The following is a 19,416-nucleotide window of genomic DNA, read 5'->3' on the forward strand; positions in this document are numbered from 1 at the left end:
CTATGTCATTTTTATTTTTGGTTTTTAAAATTTATCAAATGGTGTCACTCCACTTTTTTAAAATATTCACAAAATTTTAAAAATTATTTTGAATGATGATAGTTTTAGAAATTATTTTTTTATTATATAACTCATAATATAAAATACTATCAAAGTATATGTATATAAATATATATATATTCAAAGAGTCGGCATGATTTTCTTTAAAAGGAAACTCTATTAATGAAAACTTCTAACATTAAAAAAAAAAAAAAATTAACTTTTTGAAAACAAATAAATTAGTTGTAAAATTTTTTAAAATACTTACAAAAATTACTGATAATAATTTCTAAAAAAATATTCGATTAATAATTCTCCATAAAACACTTGTAGAGATCAATTAAAAGTAACTTAAATAAAAAAAAATTCAAACCCACTTTAACTAAAGCAACATTTATTTTATATATATATATAAATTTAAATAGAACTTAATTTAACTTAACTCTAGTATTAAGTTTTTTTTATTATTTTATTTTAATTAAATATTAAGTATTAACAAGGTGAATGTTCTAATAAGCTTGTGTTTTACTTATTTCAAAAAGTTGTTTTTAACATTCAACAAAAACCCAAATATTTTTTATTTTTCCATTCAATCAAAAAACTTAAAAAAAAAAAAAAAAAAAAAAGTAATAAGTAGAAAAAATTAAAAACAAATAATTTAAACTCTGAAAACTAATTGCATTTAATATTAATTTAAAAAAACAAACACCACCGAATGGATCAAACACCACCTAGCAAGTTACTTTTCAATTGCGACCAAATTAATTCAAAACTGACCCAAATGACCTTTCAGGGCACCTAAAAAAATCCTAAGTTAAAGCATAAGTTACTGGGTAAAAGGAGCCAAAAAAGTAAGGATGGTTTCATGAACAAGGTTAGGTTTTTATGGGGGTTAACCGTAAAAATTCACTCTCATGGACATACTCCTCGACTTTTCTAAACAACCAGAACCACAGCTAAATGAACCTTCATTGAAAAATGAAGCTAGAAAAATGTATTATGGCAAGATTACTCCCTTTGGTTTACCTCAAAACAATAGCACTCCACCAAAGCATTCCAATAGCAACAAATCTCTAGAGCTCAATCTTTAATTTATAGATGTAGCTTTAAAAATGCAAAGGACAAATTGAAAGATATAAGAACAAGAATCAAATGTATCCATAAAGGTGTGATATCCCACATCGAATAGGGAAAAATATTATCAAAACTATAAATATGGATTCCTCTTAATCTTGTAGACGCATTTTAAAGTCGTAGAGACCCTTTAGGCCCAAAGAGGACAATATATATATATATATATATATCTCACATTAGTTAAACTAGAAAGTTTTCGAGACTATATAAATATGGGTTCCTCTTAACCTTGTAAACACATTTTAAAGCCATGAATGCCTTTTAGACCCAAGGGAGGACAATATATACATGGTTAAGAGCTCAGGGAAAACAATATATACATGGTTCAGAGAGGACAATATATATCTGGTTGAGATCCCGATGTGAGTCTTTGTTTGTTCAATCCCATGAGGGGTGGAGGATATTGTGTCTACATAATTGGGGGTGATTGTGATATCCTATATCGAATAAGAGAAAAAGTTCCTCGAGCTACATATTTATAGGTTTTTCTTAATCTTGTTGATGCGTATTAAAGCCGTGAAGGCCCTTTGAGCTCAAAGGGCATGATATCTACATAATTGGGAGTAGGTCATTACAAAAGACCGTACACAATTGATGCAAGAATTGAACTTATCTATAGCCAATGAGCCTTCTTCCTGTCCTTCTTCGTCTTGTATCTGTTCTAACCTATAAAAAAAACCAGTTTCTCCTAAATGCATCCCATTTTGGACTCGGAAAAACCAGGTTCGGATTGAAAGATACAAGAACTGGACATACCTGTAGAGGCCTCTTCCTCCATGAAAACCCAGCTTCTCTCAAATATATCTGTTGAACCCAGGTTTTGATTGAAGGATAAAAGAACTGAACATATCTATAAAGACCTCTTTTTTTAACATATCCGTAGAGGCCTTCTTGAATATATCTGTTTTAGCTTAGAAAACCCAGCTTCTCTCCTCTCATATATACAGATATCTGCTTTAGTTTTTTCTCATTGAAAGATACAACTGAACATATCTATAGAGGCCTCTTCTTAAATTTATCTGCTTTAGCCTTTGGCAACCCAGGTTCAGACTGAATGATACAAGAACTTAACAAATCTATACAGGCTTCCTCCTGCTTCCAGTTTTTCACCAATGTAACTTAGTAGCAAGTCATCTGCATCATTTACTTCTCTATGATTACGCTTAAAGGGTGGCTGCTATATTGTTATGCGGGATAATCCTTTTGGAATCCAACATAATACGCCTAATTTCTCCTAGGCATTTCAGTTTTGTTCTATGTTACAGGGAAAATTCAAATCATGAGAAGTACTCTTGCCAAAAATGACATGACAAGGATTTAGATATGGGTTATGCAATTGAGATTGCCTATTAGTAAGATAATGTAACTTACAGTAACTAACAGGGGGCATGTCCAAGAAAGAAAAAGAACAATCTATTCTTATTTTATTGCAAGGCCCTTAAGACTCATATTGTACATTCTATCATAGATACATACTTCAATCTAGCCTATGTTAAAAGAACACATATACAATATAGACCTAAACCCTAGAAGCTTAAACTTTAATGAAAATTGGTTGTTTAACGTAGTATCAAAGTCTCATTTGGCGGGAGATCATATGTTCAAGCATCATCACGCCTATGTGTTTTTCCATGTGCAGATATGGGGTTGTATGTGAAGGAGGGTATTGAAAAGTACAATATGCATAGTGAACCCAAATCCTACAAGCTTAAAACTTTAAATAAAAAAAAAATTGGTTATTTAAAAGCCTACAAATCCTAAGATATTGGAATTAAAGGAATCTGATAATTAGATATATACCAAATGAATCTGACAGTTAAACACATACCAGCACCTGATGCTTGTGCCCAAGTCCATGTGAAAAAGGTTTTCTATGGAGTGCAAGTGACGGTTTTTTCTTCAATATCAACGAATGTCAACTCCTTCCTAGTTTAAATAAGTTTACACCATCTCTAAATCTATGTGCCAATAGACAAACAGATATTCCATTTTTCTATCAAAGAATAGGCTATTATAGATAGTTGATGCCCTTTACCATTTCACTGATAGCACTCACTGAATTTTATAGTTTCTCCTAGTCATATCAAAAGCTGATCTTAACCCAACTTTCATTAGGTGGAATCCATCCCACTAATTTTGCAATTTTACTACATTTGTTCCATTCTAAAAGTATTATCCAGATCATGATCCTTCTAGACACAAAATATTAGGAAATTAAGAATTTTTTTTTTTTTATAAATGAGCGCAAAATATATTAAAAAAGGCCAGAAGGCCGCACCACATACAAGAAGTATACAAAGCAGCCACAAGGCCAAAAGCGCAAAAACAGGAACACCTCACCAGCCCTTAGGGAGCCGCTAACCACTCCAAGAAGCCTAAAAGCGAAGAGGACTCCTCTCCCCTATACACCTTAGCCCAACTCCACAAACTACATACAAAAAAATTCTTGAGAGTCTGAATAGCCAAAGAGCCCCCTCTAAAAGCTAACCTATTTCTTTCCTTCCAAACCGTCCAAAAAATACACAACGGAATGGAATTCCATATCTTTTTCCTTTTTTTACCCACAAAAGGACCCCTCCAAAAAATAACGCCTCTTTGACCATCTCTAGAAACACCCACTAAACCCCAAATAAGGCAAAGACGATCTCCCACAGGGCCCTAACCACTATACAGTGTAAAAGAATGTGATTTACATTTTCCTCTTCACAACCACACAAAAAACAATGATTAGGGAGCTGCCACCCTCGCTTTTGCAGCCTATCCAACGTGAGGATTTTTTCCTAAGTAGCCTCCCACGCAAAGAAAGCAACTTTGGTTGGAACCTTGTCCACCCAAATGCTTTTTTTCGGAAAAACGAGGGGATTGGGGGCTGCCAGCAGATCATAAGCCACCCAAATCCGAAAAATATCAAGACCCCCTCCTTTCCATAACACTAAATCCTCCTCTGAGGATATCCTGAAGTCCCTTAGCAAAAGAAGCAACTCTTCTATTAACGCCAGCTCCCAGTCATTAGAATCTCTAGACAATCTGAGATTCCACCCTCCTTGACCAAGGCTTGGGTCCTACACCTCATTCACCGTCGCGTTACTACAAACCGCCAAGGCATAAAGCTGGGGAAATGCTTGGGACAGCGCTGCGTTGCTGCACCAATGGTCAATCCAGAACATAACCTTAGTCCCCCTCCCCACCCTGAACTCCATGTTATCCCAACACCAGCTTGTCTCCTTCAATATCTCCTTCCAAACTCCCACTCCAAAAGGACCACGAACTTCATTAGATCTCCAACCACATCCCTCCAGACCATACTTCACCCCGATCACCTTCTTCCACAAGACATCTTTTTCAAAGGCAAATCTCCAAATCCACTTGCCCAGTAAGGCCTTGTTCAATAACTCAATCTTCCTAATGCCAAGACCCCCCTTCTCCTTTTAAGTACACACCACCCCCCAATTGATTAAATGGATTTTCCTTTCCGGGCTTCCCCCTCCCCAAAGAAAATCTCTTTGTAATTTTTCAAGGCTTTTAACCACTAACTTGGGCATTCTGAAAAGGGACAACTAGTAGATGGGAATGTTGGCCAATGTACTCTTAATGAGGGTGATTCTCCCGCCCTTAGACAAATAATGTCTTTTCCAAAGAGCTAGTCTTCTCCTCATTCTTTCCTCCACCCCATCCCACATAGTCAAGGCCTTGTGACGGGCTCCAAGGGGCAACCCCAAATATTTGACTGGAAGGCTCCCCACTCTGCAACCTAACTCCACCGCCATTTCCTCAATATCTTCAATCTCCCCAATGGGAATTAGTTCACTCTTGGCCAGATTTATCCTAAGCCCAGAAGCCGCCTCAAACCACGCCAAAATCCAGCCAAGATGAGTTAAATGCTCCTTTCTAGCTTCACAGAATATAATTGTGTCATCGGCAAAAAGCAAGTGGGACACATTCATCTCCATACCCCCTCTCCCTCTAAGCCTACAACCAAAAATAAAGTCCCCCTCCACGGCCCTTCTAATGAGTGCACTCAGCACTTCCATGCCCAGAACAAAAAAGTAAGGAGAAATGGGATCTCCTTGACGTGGGCCCTTAGAACTGGAAAAAAAGCCTGCTGGCACCCCGTTGATAAGGACAGAAAATTTTGCCGTTAAGAGGCACCACCAAATCCATTCCATCCAACGAGACCGAAAGCCCATCTTTTTCAAAACCTTCATGAGGAAGTTCCAATTAATACTATCATAGGCTTTCTCAATATCCAGTTTGCACACCAGCCCCTTCTCTTTTTTTCGCTTCTGCCAATAATCGACCACCTTATTAGCTATAAGAGAGGCGTCTAGAATCTGTCTCCCCCTCACAAAAGCATTTTGATCTGCCGAGACCACCTTATCTAACACCTACTTCAACCTATTGGCCAACACTTTGGCCATAAGCTTGTACAGCCCCCCTAACAGGCTGATGGGCCAAAACTCCCCGAGGCCCTCAGCCCCACCTTTTTTTTTGGAATAAGGACCAAGAAGGTAGAATTCAGGCTTTTGACAAAAGACTTCTGGTCATAAAATTCCTTGAACAACTCTACAACCTCCTCCTTTACGAAATCCCAACAAGCTTGCCAAAAAGCCACAGTAAACCCATCCAGGCCTGGAGCCTTGTCACCATTCATTTCCATCAGAGCTGAGAATATTTCTTCCTCAGTAAAGGGTGCCTCCAAAGCTTCAACTTCACTAAGATTTAGACTTTGAAGGTGCAGCTCCTCTATGTCAGCTCTCCAACCTGGATCTTCCCAGAGCTGGTGCTGAAAGGCATCCACAATCCCCTCCCTCACCTCCTGCTCCTCAACCAACTCCACACCATTGATTTTAATTTTGTCCAAAGAGTTGTTTCTCCAATGGGCATTAGCCATCTTGTGAAAATACCCTGTGTTCTTATCCCCTTCTTTTAGCCACAACTCCCTAGACAATTGTCTCCAATGGGTTTCTTCCAAGAGAACCCACTTTTTGAAGGTTTCCTTAGCTTCGATTTTCAATTCCATTTCTCTTTCTGATAGGCCCCAATCACATTCCACCCTATCCCAAAATTCAACTTGCTGAAGAGTTGAGCTTTTATTCACTTCCAGCCTACCAAATACATCCCTGTTCCAAGCTTTAATTTTCTCCTTCAACACCTTCATCTTAGCAACCATTCTAAAGCTGGCCCTCCCTCCCCTCACCACTCCCTGCCACCAATCCCGAAGGAGATCCTTAAAACCATCAACCTTAAGCCACATGTTTTCAAACCTGAACAGGGAGGGTCCCCGACTCATCCCACCCCCCTTCAACAGAATGGGGAAGTGATTTGAGGTAGGCCTGGGAAGCCTACACTGGACAACCCCCCTAAAAAAGTCCAACCAGCTCTGAGTCACCAAAAAACGATCCAATCTAGCCCATGTCTGATTGTTCCTGCTCCCGCTCCAAGAGAACACACCCCCTTGCAGAGGGAGATCTATAAGGTCTAGATCATCAACCACCTGAGCAAACCTTCTCATTGCTCCATTTAGGCTACCCTGCCTACTCCTTTCCCTTTGGGATAGAGTGACATTAAAGTCCCCTCCTAAACACCAGGGCTCGTCCCATATGCCCCTTATAGCCCCTAATTCCTCCCACATAGCCTCCCTATCCTTCCTGTTAAAAGGCCCGTAGACTACAGTGAAAATCCAAACAATCCCATCTTCAACATTCTTTAGCCTACACGAAATAGAGAAATGACCCACCTCCATCTCCAACAATTCCAGAGATATTTTGTCCCAACAAATCAAAATTCCACCCGCTGAGCCTTGAGCACCCATAGCTCCCCAATCAAGAAACCTCCCAATCAAGAAAATTAAGAATTTATTTATGAGATTTTGCTATTCCACCTATTCTCTCTCTTTCTGAAGAGCTCAAAGCAGAACATGTAATGCAGTCCACCATGAAAGCAATCTACTGTAACTCCATCGCATCCCCACTGCATTACTATATCTCAAACTCATATAATTTCTCAATTCCTTTTGATGGCACTCACAAATTGTGTTGCAGACCAAACAAATTGACTCAAGTTTGTCTAACACCCAGTCAATTAACCTGGGCATGTGCAATGCAGAAGATAGCACAAGGAACATACAATTAAAGAAATTAAGGAAAGGGTTAGAGAAACATTATGGTGTTTCAATTATTCAGAAAATTAAAGAAGCAACTGATGCTGTCTCAAAAAATTAAAGAAAAAAATTCCAAAATCAGGGTTGTTACACTGGAAGACTTAACGCAAACTTCATCTACTTATTCAACTTCATCTCTTGAATAAGAAAATGAGTACCGGGGCCAATGGTCGGTTTAGCATTTGGAATTCACTGCAAACCCAATCCTCGACTGACAGTTCAGAGGCAAAAGCTTGGATGGTCTCAAGTTCATCCCTGGATATCACAAGCAAAAGATAAATCTTGTCATATCTAGCAGTAAATTCAAACCCAATCGGAAACAGGAAATTTGGAAAAACTGGCTTCTCACAAAGGTTCTTACTTAATCCACCATTGAAATTTAGTAAGAACCTTGCAAAGGACATGTCGGCTCAGTTTTGCATAGCTCCAACTTTAGTTTTTGACTAATTTAATGGTTTGATTCTAGAATTCTCCATATTAATTGTTTTAATCCATTTCCAATGACATGCCACCTTGATTGAATTCAATTCCAAAAGGGGAAAAAGATGTTGGCACAAAAATAGCTTCTAGTAAAGTAAACCAGTGGATTCATACCCAGAAAGATTGCAAACTATTGCAACATAGATGTTCTAACAAGTATATAATCACCATCGTGAAAGTTAAAGGTTGAAAATAGATAGAAGCTGCAATAATATAACTTTAGAACATGCAACAGTACACACAATGTTAGGATTTTATGTCCATAAAATTATGCCTCAAAATGCATTCACATCATCAAATCCAACCACCCAACCGTCTCAGGAGGTAAACTTCACAGATAGAAGAAAAATTGGGAACAAAGTCATAAATATCAACTAGTTGTCTCTCTCTTCTTATCCCTTTTAGAGGCAAAGTTTTCAATTATCCTATATATCCACAGCAAGGATAATTTTAGCAGTGAAGTACCATTTTTCATATAAAACAATGCTATAATTATAAAAGTATATCTTCCAACTTAAGTGTCGTATTTTGCGATTGCCTGATCAATAATTTCAACTGACTTTCATATGGTTATAAATTATCCTATTGTCTGAATTCATTCTGTTTAAGAATCTAGACTGTGATCCACATGGAGCATTATATAGTGATCCATACTACTAAAAAGAATTCTTTAAACCAGTATGCCACCAAAAGGAGTTATTACTAACTATTAAATAAATGTATTTTTAACCTCCAATTCTTCAGTTCAGGTTAAAGCAACCAATTAAATTGTTAAAGGATTTTGGCATCAATACTTTTGCCATAATAGCTCATCGAATATTATCATAGAACAAAAAGATTCCTATGATGTTTGAGTCCTGTGACATTGATTATCGTCTTTCTAATATTCTACTCATACTATTGTTGGAAAGGCACCTCAAAAAGTACATGTTCAAAACCTGAAGTATTAGTCAAGTTTTTTCCAACAATTGAAAATTTGAAACAAATGATATATGAATGATTTGGCCCGTAGACATACATTTACCATGTTTTGTTCAAGAACAACTCTAGAATAGACATATTTACCATGCAACCGGACTGAACAATCGAATCAATGAACAATGGTAGACTTGTCCAAGAACAATTCTATAAAGGGGACAATCCTACCAAACTAATGGAAATAAACAAAAAACAGCTACTGCTAGGATGGCTATGAAGATAAAAAGGTTACAACAGGTTTCCACTACGATTCAATGTTGAATAATAAAAAGATGACCTAAAAAATTGAAACAAAATTAATAAAAAGGTACACTCAAGGAATCAAAATCTAGTTTCTAATTAATTTTGTCAAAAGGCTTGACTCGATATAGTGGTGGGACATGAAAAATCCAGTCACTGATAATAAATGAGAACAAGCAAGTACAACAAGCAACAATAAGAAGAAAACAGCACCTTCCTCCTGGATGCCCCACATAAACAACCAGGCTGATAAGCCCTCCAGATGCTAATATTCTTGTTGCAGTTTGCAATGCTAAGATGGTTGTTGCTGATGTTGTAGTTACTTCTTTGTCACCACCAGGAAGGTAGCCCAAGTTGAATGCAACAAGCCTAAAAACACCCAGGGCATCATTCTCAAGTGAGGTTTAGAAGAATTGTTTAGTTTATGAAATAGCATTGCATAGATATATATTCCATCAAAATGGCAAGTTGAATGCAACAAACGTAAAAACACCCAGGGCATCATTCTCAAGTGAGGTTTAGAAGAATTGTTTAGTTTATGAAATAGCATTGCATAGATATATATTCCATCAAAATGGCTGTATCAATGTATAATATATATGGATGCTGCACAAATATAATTATTGCCAGCCACTTCACATGGTTTCTCCTTAACTGTATAGTGTATGCATGTAAATTAAATGAAAAAGGGGTAAAACACTAATACTTATATATATATATGTATTACTTAAATCACTTGGTTCATTGGCAAAGATGTTGCTTTTCTCTATGAGAATCAGGGGATCAACCTTAGGGGCAAGTTTCATGACTGGGTGGCTGCCAGCAAGCACATGGAGTTCAAGGGGTAGTGAGATTAGAGAGGGGTGGAGGCAATTGACCAAATATTTTTAAATGTCAGTATATCAATAAATCACTATATGTCTAATCACCAGACAATAGTCAACACTGAAAGTTTAGCACTAATGTGCAGAGAGAAGAACATGTTTTTCATTTCACATCATAATCATTGGTATTATGGTCTTCTGCAAGAGAGGAGATTCATGTTAACCAGAAAGAGAATCATTAACTAAAGAAGACAGAATTTCAAGAAAAACTAGGACAAAGTGAAGGAGAAAAGGCAAATATTAAAACCAAGTTTCTCGTCATTTCAGATAACCAAATGCTACCACATTTTACATTGTAACAATCATAGTAAAAAGGCCTTTTACAGAAATTTCATTTTCCTCACACCACTTTGGCATGAAACAAAAAGAGCCTAACAGTGATACTGTCCCTTATCAGTCATGCAAAAACATTAACAGATTCTGTCTACACTAGTATGGTGGGTCATAAACTTCAAGAACAAAAGGATATATTTATATGACTGTCCTAAAGATACTATTTCTGAAAACCAAGGTTGCCAAATATATGCCACTGCTTGGATACCAGATCACTAACCTTGTCCTTGACAGTACCTATAATAGCTCTACATATGAGAACTCAAAAATAATAACCCCAAAAAACAAAAACACATCAAGAAATTTGAACTGCAGTCAGTACCTTAATGTGGTACTCTTTGGAACAACTTCCTCCATTCTACTGTGACAAATGGTGAAGAGCTTAACAAGTTCTTTCTGCATAAATTTGAGACTTAATGAAACAAGTATAAAAATGTATGTTCTCTTTTTTCTTGGGAACAAGAATGATGGACTACAACATCAGTGTTGGGTTTAGTTATAGTTTAAAAGACCAATAAACAAGAACACAGTACATGATTAGGTGTAGACATACAACTGTATTGAGGATGGATCAATCGATAAATGCATATAATCTACTGATTACAAATAGTAATAAATTGCATGACAACACATACAAAGAAATAGAAAGGTGCAGCCAAATTAATGGATCTAACTTTCTATATCATATTAATTTTGGAGCATTAGACATCATGCTTTCATCAATACTTTTTTTTTTTTCTTCTAATCATAAAAAACAGCAAAATTCAGTGCAATATGAATCAAAAGGTACAAGAAAGATGAGTTGCCCTTTCAAAAATACACGAAACAAAATAGTGATGCCTCTGAGACTGAAGAAAGACTAAACAAAAACCACATGCACATACAAAGAACCTCTCGAGGAGACAAACTTCCTACAAAAGTCCCTTGCCAAAGAGTTGGTTAGCCGAGCAAGAAATCCACTTGAAAGAGCAACCCAATTTTTAGACAAGTCAAAGACTTTCCAAAAGAAAGATCCCAGTTTCCAAGGCTCTTTTCTGCATGGGCATCCTATTCAATTTCTTTCATCTCAGCCCACTTGGAGAAGGGAAGTGGAAGAGGAAGAAGCTCTATAACCCTTAGAATTTGTTGGGGAAAATGAACCAAAAAAAAGGATAAGAACATAGTGATAAAATCTCCATCTATTCTCCAATGAGATCTGCAAATTTCAAAATCATAAAGACTGAGGACCTTCATGCACTGTTCAATGACTCATGTGCACAGTGAGATTGAGGAGGCTGTGTACTGTTGACAAATTGGTTTATCTTGCCTGGAGAAACCATAGTAGAGAGATAATTCAGAAAATGTAAGAAACAGAAATTTGCATTTTATTGACCACCTAAACAATTTTGGTTAATGTTCCCTCCCACCAAAAGGTTAAGAAAGAAAACCAAAAGAAATAAACAAGATTAATATATTTTGTGACTATGATATATGGGACCTATGGTCATTGTTTTACAAGATGAGAAGTGGATGTCAGAACTACTTGTTTTTCCATGAGGCCAGGCATCAGACTCAAAGATGTAAGTACCATAATCTATTTGGACTTATAAAATAAAATTCAAAATGTTGGAAAACAAAAAATAAAAACAATTTAAGAAAAGAATCAGGACATTAAATATCTTTAAATAAAACTAAAATTGAAACATCAAACTTACTCTTGGTGCATTGAATTTCTTGCACCTTTGATAACCACTCTGAGTTCAAAAAATAACTAATTGATTTAAATCTAAAGAACATTCAAGTAAGAATAGCAAAATGAAACCCTTTTCCATCAGATCTATTCCAATTATATTAAAGCAATGCATCAAGTAATATTTTTAAACATAAAACAAATCCCAATCAGTTAAAGCATTGTCTAATGACAGCCTCAAACCTTACTTCAGGCATTAGACTGCTTGAGTGTCCAGGTGTTTTCAGAGCAAGCCTTAAGGCATGAGCCCAAAAGTCTTTAAAACATGTTATCATTGATAATTTGTGGTCCCTCCTGAATGTAAACCATGGTAGTGGTGCAAGCGCATACTGACAGAGGTTGAACATGCACATGGTCCAACCTCAGAACATAATTCCTTTCCTTTTTTTCCCCTCTTTTCTCCATGTCTTTTAGGAAACCAGTGGAGTTAGGAGGGTTTGTGAGTAATGGATCCATCTCAAAGCACCCTGTAGGAGCTCTGGACCCCATAAAATTTAAAAATCGTAGATCCATGCTCTTGCTCTAACTTTGTTTATGAAGTGTCAGACACTAATACTGACTCTAATGTAGTTGGATTCAAGTTTAAAAAAAATAATGGTTGTACAAATATTGAATCTCAAGAATAACATCTTAATTCTTTGTCCACATTTAGTAAGGAGCTGGCTGTGCATGAACCATAACCTACAATGTCGACTCTTACATTGAATGAAATGATAAAGTGGCAGTGCATGAATCATAATTTTACAATGTCTATAGTTCTATTGAAGTGAAATGATAAATAGAAGAAAAATGCTCAAGGTAGTACCTCAATTGGATTGACCGATTCATTGAGCAATGAAGAAGTATTCTCTAAAGCATCTTTTTGAATGTCCATTCCATAAACACAACCTCTACCTGACCCATCAGCAACCATTTTGAGCATTGCCAAGGTATCATACCCATTGCCACAAGTGGCATCAACAACTGTATCTCCTTTTTGGACAACATGCTTCCATACCCTGGTTAAAAATGAAAATGCCAAATTATTCCAACTTAAAGCACAACCATCAAGTAACAATAAGGCAATATGAATGAGAGAATGAAGCCAACCATTGGCTTAGAAATCATGGAGAACCATATCTTCTAGATATGGTTCTCCGCTTGGATTAGACCAGTGCTAAAGGAAGCTATTTTTCTTCTTTGCCTTCTACTTTTCCAAAAAAGTCTGATCGAGTGTTTAGGATATGATGGGTAAAAGAAACAAAGAATAGGAGTACCAACCAAGAGACATATGGTTAGTTCTCTTGATCAACCACCACAAAACTGATGAGATAATATAAGAGTGTTCTTATGCACTTAACAACACTTAAACTCTATCATAGCAATTCCCTTGAGTGGGCTCATCAAAGCAACTAAGAAAATTTTTGTTCTCACATTAGTGGTTCCCAACTTTATATCAAACTCCAATAAACTCCCTTACCCAAGTCGTTATTAATGTAGAAAGCTTCACCTCACCAATTCCACATCTTTACCTTCAGATAGACATTTGTTCATCATATCTGACTCAATCTTGTCAACATGGATTTTGTCAAATTGCAATAACTTGATCTCCAATTAATCCCTCAAGTCCAGTGTTGTTGACTTAAGAACAAAATGTCTACACCATTCTGCTGCAAGAACGGTGAATGTACACTTTCCAATATGATTTTGGTATTGATTTCTTCCAAAATCCAAAAGGAATTATTTTGGATGAAAACAGAGATTCTGACTCAAGTAAGTGGCAATTTATACATATAAAAATCATGTTGTCCCTTTTGATTCATTGAGTGATTCTAATTTTTGTTTTCTAGTAAGCTTCTGAGAAATCTACATGGGCAAGCATCCAAGATAAGAAAAGGTATAATTGGTGCCAACAAACAATTTCTGATTGTTCTGGCCCATATGCATGAAATTGTCTCCCACATTATAACCGACACATTCTCAAAGTTATGAAAATGATTGGCTCACCTATTAATATCTCTAAATGCCACATATACTGTAAATCTAATATAAATCTAATAACATATAGCCTCAACAATGCATTTAGTGAACTTAGCATTCAAGCAAACAATTGAATTTCAGAATATTTATACATAATCATACAAAGCAATCCTGGTATTCAAGAAATGGAAATTCAGTACCTACAAGTGTGCAACTTTGGTTGCCTTCTCCTTGCCAAAAATATAGCCCATTAAAACATCCTCCATCCCTGAATTAAGGCATTAACATCATAACATATAAAAAACAGCACATTTACATACCATTATTCAACACAACATTAAAACTTATATATATATATATAAAACTTATTCTTTTTTATTTTTTATTTTTTTGAGCCATCTCATGTCTTCTTAACAAGCTAAATACAGATACAGTCCAAATTTACGGGTTTTGAGCCAAAACACATCAAAGACTGTTCAAAAGGACACCTTTTCATGAGATAATCCTGGCTGTGACTCATACTCATAAATTCAAGAAGAGGATAATCTATCACTTCATGCAGAGTGATGCCTCTCCAAGGTACTTACCTGAATAACACAGTTGCCATTGATTTTGCTCAAAATATTATCCCTTTGATTTTCCATGCGGATATGAAAATTACTATTAATCGCCAACGAGTTTCAGGAATTACGTTTCGGACAAATATTTTACTAAATTGAAGGCACTTAAGTGCTGTGTCTCTGCTGAGAAGCAATTCACAAAAGGAATAACATTACTCTTCATAAATAACTCTCCAGAACACAGCTATTCTATGCACATATGTGGTTAGATTGGCATGGATTTGGAGGGAAAACAAAACAAAAACAAAATGTATACCTGAAAAAGTAGAATTATTGGAGAGAGAAACATCCATATTTCCATTTTGTGCGAAGGAACAACTGAGATTCCCACGAGCAGCGGCCAACCAGGATCTCCGACTGAAATTTGTGAGCCTCTTCTCACAAGGAATGGGAAACCTATGTGAACAATATCGCATCAGCAGCATCTCCGACGAAAAAAAAAAGGGCTTGCTTCCGAGGCTCTGTTTGATTCACGAGAAAAAATCGCGAGAAAGGGATTATGAATTTTTTTTGTTTTTTTTTTAAGACTATAGAATAATCGAGGATGATACAATTTAAAAAATACTAAGGAAAGAAAAAAAATGTAAAGAAAAATGATTTTTTTATATTTAATTGTCTTATGAAAAATATCAAAGAAAATCAAATATGATTAAAACTAATTAAAAACTTATGTATTTTTAAATTATTTAATATTTATATTGATGAGTTAAAATAAATAAAATGAGTTTAAAGTAATAAAAAAAAATAATTTATTAACTTTTAATTTACTTTTTTTTTTTTTTCACTTTTTCTTTCCCTCTACTTTTCCTTTGTATTTTCTTTCTCTTACATTTTCCTTCAAATTTTTTGAGAACCAAACATAATCTAAAAATTTTAAAACAATTCCGGTTCCAAATACTTTCTACTTTCCCGATGTTTCATAACTATTTTTTAAAACGGTTATAAAAAAATTATTTTAAAAAATTATTATCTAATATTTGATCAAATAAAAGTCTTTTTAAAAACCAAAAATATTTTTAAATTATTTTTAATATTTTTAAATATATTTCAAAAATAATTTAATAATCAATACTTTATTTTTAATTATTTTTTATGCTTATATTATTATTTTCTAAAATAATCCTCAAAAAATAAGTAAAAATAATATAAAAAATAATTAAAAAATATTTTTTAAAATATTATATTTTCTATTCTTAAAAATAAAAAATTAAAAACAGTCTTTTTGTTTTCTTGTTTTTATTTTTTTTTTAAAGAATAAAAAAGTGTTTTCCAAAATAATTATTAGGCTTTATATGATTTATGGATAAATTTTGCTTACCTCCTCTAACATTTGAGTGGGATGCACTTGACTAAGTACCTCTTTTATTCAAAATCAAAAGAGAGAAGAATGTTGCATTTAAGTGTGTATGGTTAAGATTAATATTGCATTAGGTTAGTGTCCAATGAGGTTTATTTGAAACATTGGGGTTCATTGTAATCTTATGTTTTATCATAAAATCACGGGAGACAATTGTTGATGTATCACATCATGTTAGAATCAAGGTCAAGTTACTTAAAGGTATGTTTAAATCGCGGAAAACATTAGAAAAGAAAAAAAAATGTTAAAAAAAATAGTTTTTTCATGTTTAATTTTATTATAAAAAAATAAAAAAAAATCAAATATATAAAATTAATTTAAAATTTATATATTTTTAAATTATTTTATCTTATTATAATAGAGATTAGTAAATAAAAAAAGTTTAAAGAAACACACAAAAATAATTTATTAAATTTAAACTTATTTTTTATTTTCTGACATTTTTTATTTTCTTCTACTTTTCCACTCTATTTTATTTTCTTTGTATTTTCCCTCAAATTTTTCAAAAATTAAACATAGCCTAAGAGTTTATTCATACAAAACAAGTTGGCAATTTTGGTCTATTATACCATTAACTCTAACGTATTATATATTCTAGGGGTCTTACACGTTTGAATCAAGGTTAAGCCACTTAAGAGTATTCATACTCGAGGTATGTATATTTTTTGGATGTATTAAAGCATAACAAAGGACTATTAAATTTATCATATGACATATTGTCAACAATACTATAAAAAAAAAAATTTTATTTAATTCCAATACACACGAAGTGATTCTCTTTAAAAGTTTTTTTTAATAGAAGTGCTGCTTATAAAAGTATTATAGAAAAAAAAATGTTTTTACCAAAATTATTGCCAAATTAATGAACTCTAAACCGAACATTTCAACCCTAATTTGCTATTATTGATACTAGATTCATTATAATCCTAATTGGCTAATTTGATGAAACTTAACATTAGTTTTAGTTTTAATAGGAGTTTGTTTGAAAGGATTCTTGAAGGGTGAGAAATGTTTGCTAGTATTTACTAGAAAGCCCTTCCCTACCAAATTATGCATTTCACAAAGTTTTTAAAATCCAAATAATTAATCATTTGAAATGATTTTTTTAACTAGAATTTAAGGTACATTTGAGAGTGATTTTTTGAAAAGTTACTAGCACTTCCTAAGGTTTAGAATACTTTCTATATATATATATATAATTATAATAAAATATAATTAAAATTAGTTAATTTCAAATCATTTAATATTTACATCGAGCCGTTAAAATAAGTAAAATAAGTTTGAAGTATTCTATAAAAATAATTTATTAATGTTAAATTTATTTTTTACTTTTCTTCACATTTTCTCTCCTTTTTACTTTTTTCTATATTTTTTTTTAAACCTTTTCCCCCGTATTTTCGGAGAACCAAATATAGTCGAATTGATTCAACATAAAAGTATCATTTCTAATAGAAATGTTATACAAAAAAAATATTAGAATTTAAAAATGTATTTGTGAAAATTACTCCCACAAGAGTCCAATTCATTGATATATAAAATGAATTAAAACACTAAAAAATAAACCCTAATTTAGGTTCATGGATATCATAAATAAAAAGCATTATTTGGTAGACTATGACATTGAATACAATACACACAAACCACATAATAAAATGAAGCCACGACACTAGTTAATTAGCTAATTGTTCTAGGAGAGACTAGAGCCCTGAGTGGATGCTTGAGTTCAATGGTGAACCCATCTTTCTTCTCACTCAAATCAACCCCACCTCCATCCTCAGCAACCCACTTGAAATCCCTAATCAAATTTGCCACAAAGTATTGTATATGAAACAATGCAAAGGAAATAGCAGGACAAACCCTCCTTCCTGCCCCAAAAGGCATCATCTTGATCTCCCTCACCCCTTTTACATCAAACTCCACCTCTCCACCTTCACCCACCATGAACCTCTCCGGCCTGAATTCCATCGGATCTTCCCACACACTGGGGTCCCAACCCATGTCTGCAACTGTGAAATTCACCAAGGCATCTCTCGGTATCAGGTACCCATCAAAAATGGTCTCCTCCGTCACCGATCTCGGTATCGAAAAATGGCCCGGCGGATGCCTCCTCAAGGCCTCCAGCACCACTGCCTTCAAGTAATTCATGTGGCTGACATCTTCTTGCTTGATCTCCTCTCCCGGCTTCACAACTCGGTTAATCTCCTCAACCACCTTCTCTTGTATGTCTTGGTGCTTCACCAAGTTGGCCATCACCCACTGCATCGCCGCCGTGCTGGTGTCCGTGCCGATGAACAGGAACTCCGAGCATAAGCTCACGAGCTCCTCCTCCAGAAGCTTTCTTCCCACATCCTGGACATGAAGCTCCAAAAGGGTATCAAGATACGATACCATCGTCTTCTTCTCGCGGCCGCGGCAAGCTCTTATGATAGGTATAAGGGTTTTTTCTTGGTTGCGACGAATTTCCAAGAGCTCTTTCCATAGTTTTCTGAAGACAATCTTCGCCAACCTGGGCATAAAATTCAGCACATTGAACCGAATAAAATTGGATAGCACCGGCACCTGAGATTTCTCTATTTCCCTAACTGTCTTCTCATCGAACTCTTCCCCAAAACAGAAATATGATAATAGACAAAACATGGTATATCGAATATGGTCTACCACGGGAACAGCATTACCGGATTTGAAGTCGTCCCTGATCTTATCGTTCAATCTACTCAGAGCCCATTTGCTGCAATGGGAGTAGGACTTCAGTTTACAAGGATGGACTATGGACATTAGGTTTTGTCGGAGTAGTCTCCAGAGAGGGCCGTAGGCGGAGGAGCTCACGGTGCGGTGATTATTGGTTAGGACTTGGGTGGCGACGATGGATTGAGGGCGGCTAGCGAAGGTGGCGCCATTCTGCAGGAGGGCTTTATGGGCTGCGGAGTGGGTTGTTAGGAAGATGGAAGGGCGAGAGCCGATGTGGAGGGTGATGATGGAGCCGTAGTCGGAGCGGAGGACGCGGAGAAGGGTCTCGACGTTGGAGAAGTTCTTGGAGGACTTGAGGAGCCAGAGGATGTTGCCGAGGATGGGGACGGAGGGAGGCCCTGGTGGGAGCTTCTGGTTTTGTAGGAAGCTGAGGAGGGCATGGAGAGAAGCTCCGATACAGAAAGAAGTGAGGAAGAAAAGCCAAAGGTCCATGGTTGTATACGAACACAAATTAATAATGGAGATTTTCAGCAAACAACAATGGTGAATTTCACTTATTTATATATGGGTTTCTTGTTTTGAACTCCAATTTAATGGAAATTAAATGGGATCAGTTACACAATTAATTACAATGTTTTTCTTAATTAATTGCCTTTTAATGGAGTCTTAAATTCATGTTAATTAGAGATTATAGCTTATAAGTAAATCAAAAATATATATATATATATATAAAAAGTGATTTTTGAAATACATACTTTCTTCCTATGTTGGCTCAAAAATCGCATTTAAAAGATTTTTTAAGGTTTTAAAATTCT

The 19,416-nt window shown here is 35.2% G+C and overlaps 2 protein-coding genes across 2 annotated transcripts; both read right to left on the minus strand.

The window, feature by feature from the left end:
• Positions 1-7,282: 7,282 nt before the first annotated feature.
• LOC117908524 (putative rRNA methylase YtqB) lies at positions 7,283-15,044 on the minus strand. Its single transcript, XM_034822156.1, has 6 exons — positions 14,813-15,044; positions 14,141-14,204; positions 12,783-12,975; positions 10,571-10,644; positions 9,245-9,400; positions 7,283-7,588 (listed from the first exon to the last, which is right to left on the minus strand). The coding sequence occupies exons 1-6, from the start codon at positions 14,979-14,981 to the stop codon at positions 7,465-7,467; spliced, it is 780 nt and encodes a 259-aa protein (XP_034678047.1). The 5' UTR covers positions 14,982-15,044; the 3' UTR covers positions 7,283-7,464.
• Positions 15,045-17,587: 2,543 nt separating this feature from the next.
• Positions 17,588-19,093, minus strand: LOC117908361 (cytochrome P450 89A2-like). Its single transcript, XM_034821946.1, has one exon. The coding sequence runs from the start codon at positions 19,091-19,093 to the stop codon at positions 17,588-17,590; it is 1,506 nt and encodes a 501-aa protein (XP_034677837.1).
• Between the last annotated feature and the right edge of the window lie 323 nt (positions 19,094-19,416).

Source organism: Vitis riparia, chromosome 19, assembly GCF_004353265.1.
Source record: "Vitis riparia cultivar Riparia Gloire de Montpellier isolate 1030 chromosome 19, EGFV_Vit.rip_1.0, whole genome shotgun sequence".
Lineage (NCBI taxonomy): Eukaryota > Viridiplantae > Streptophyta > Magnoliopsida > Vitales > Vitaceae > Vitis > Vitis riparia.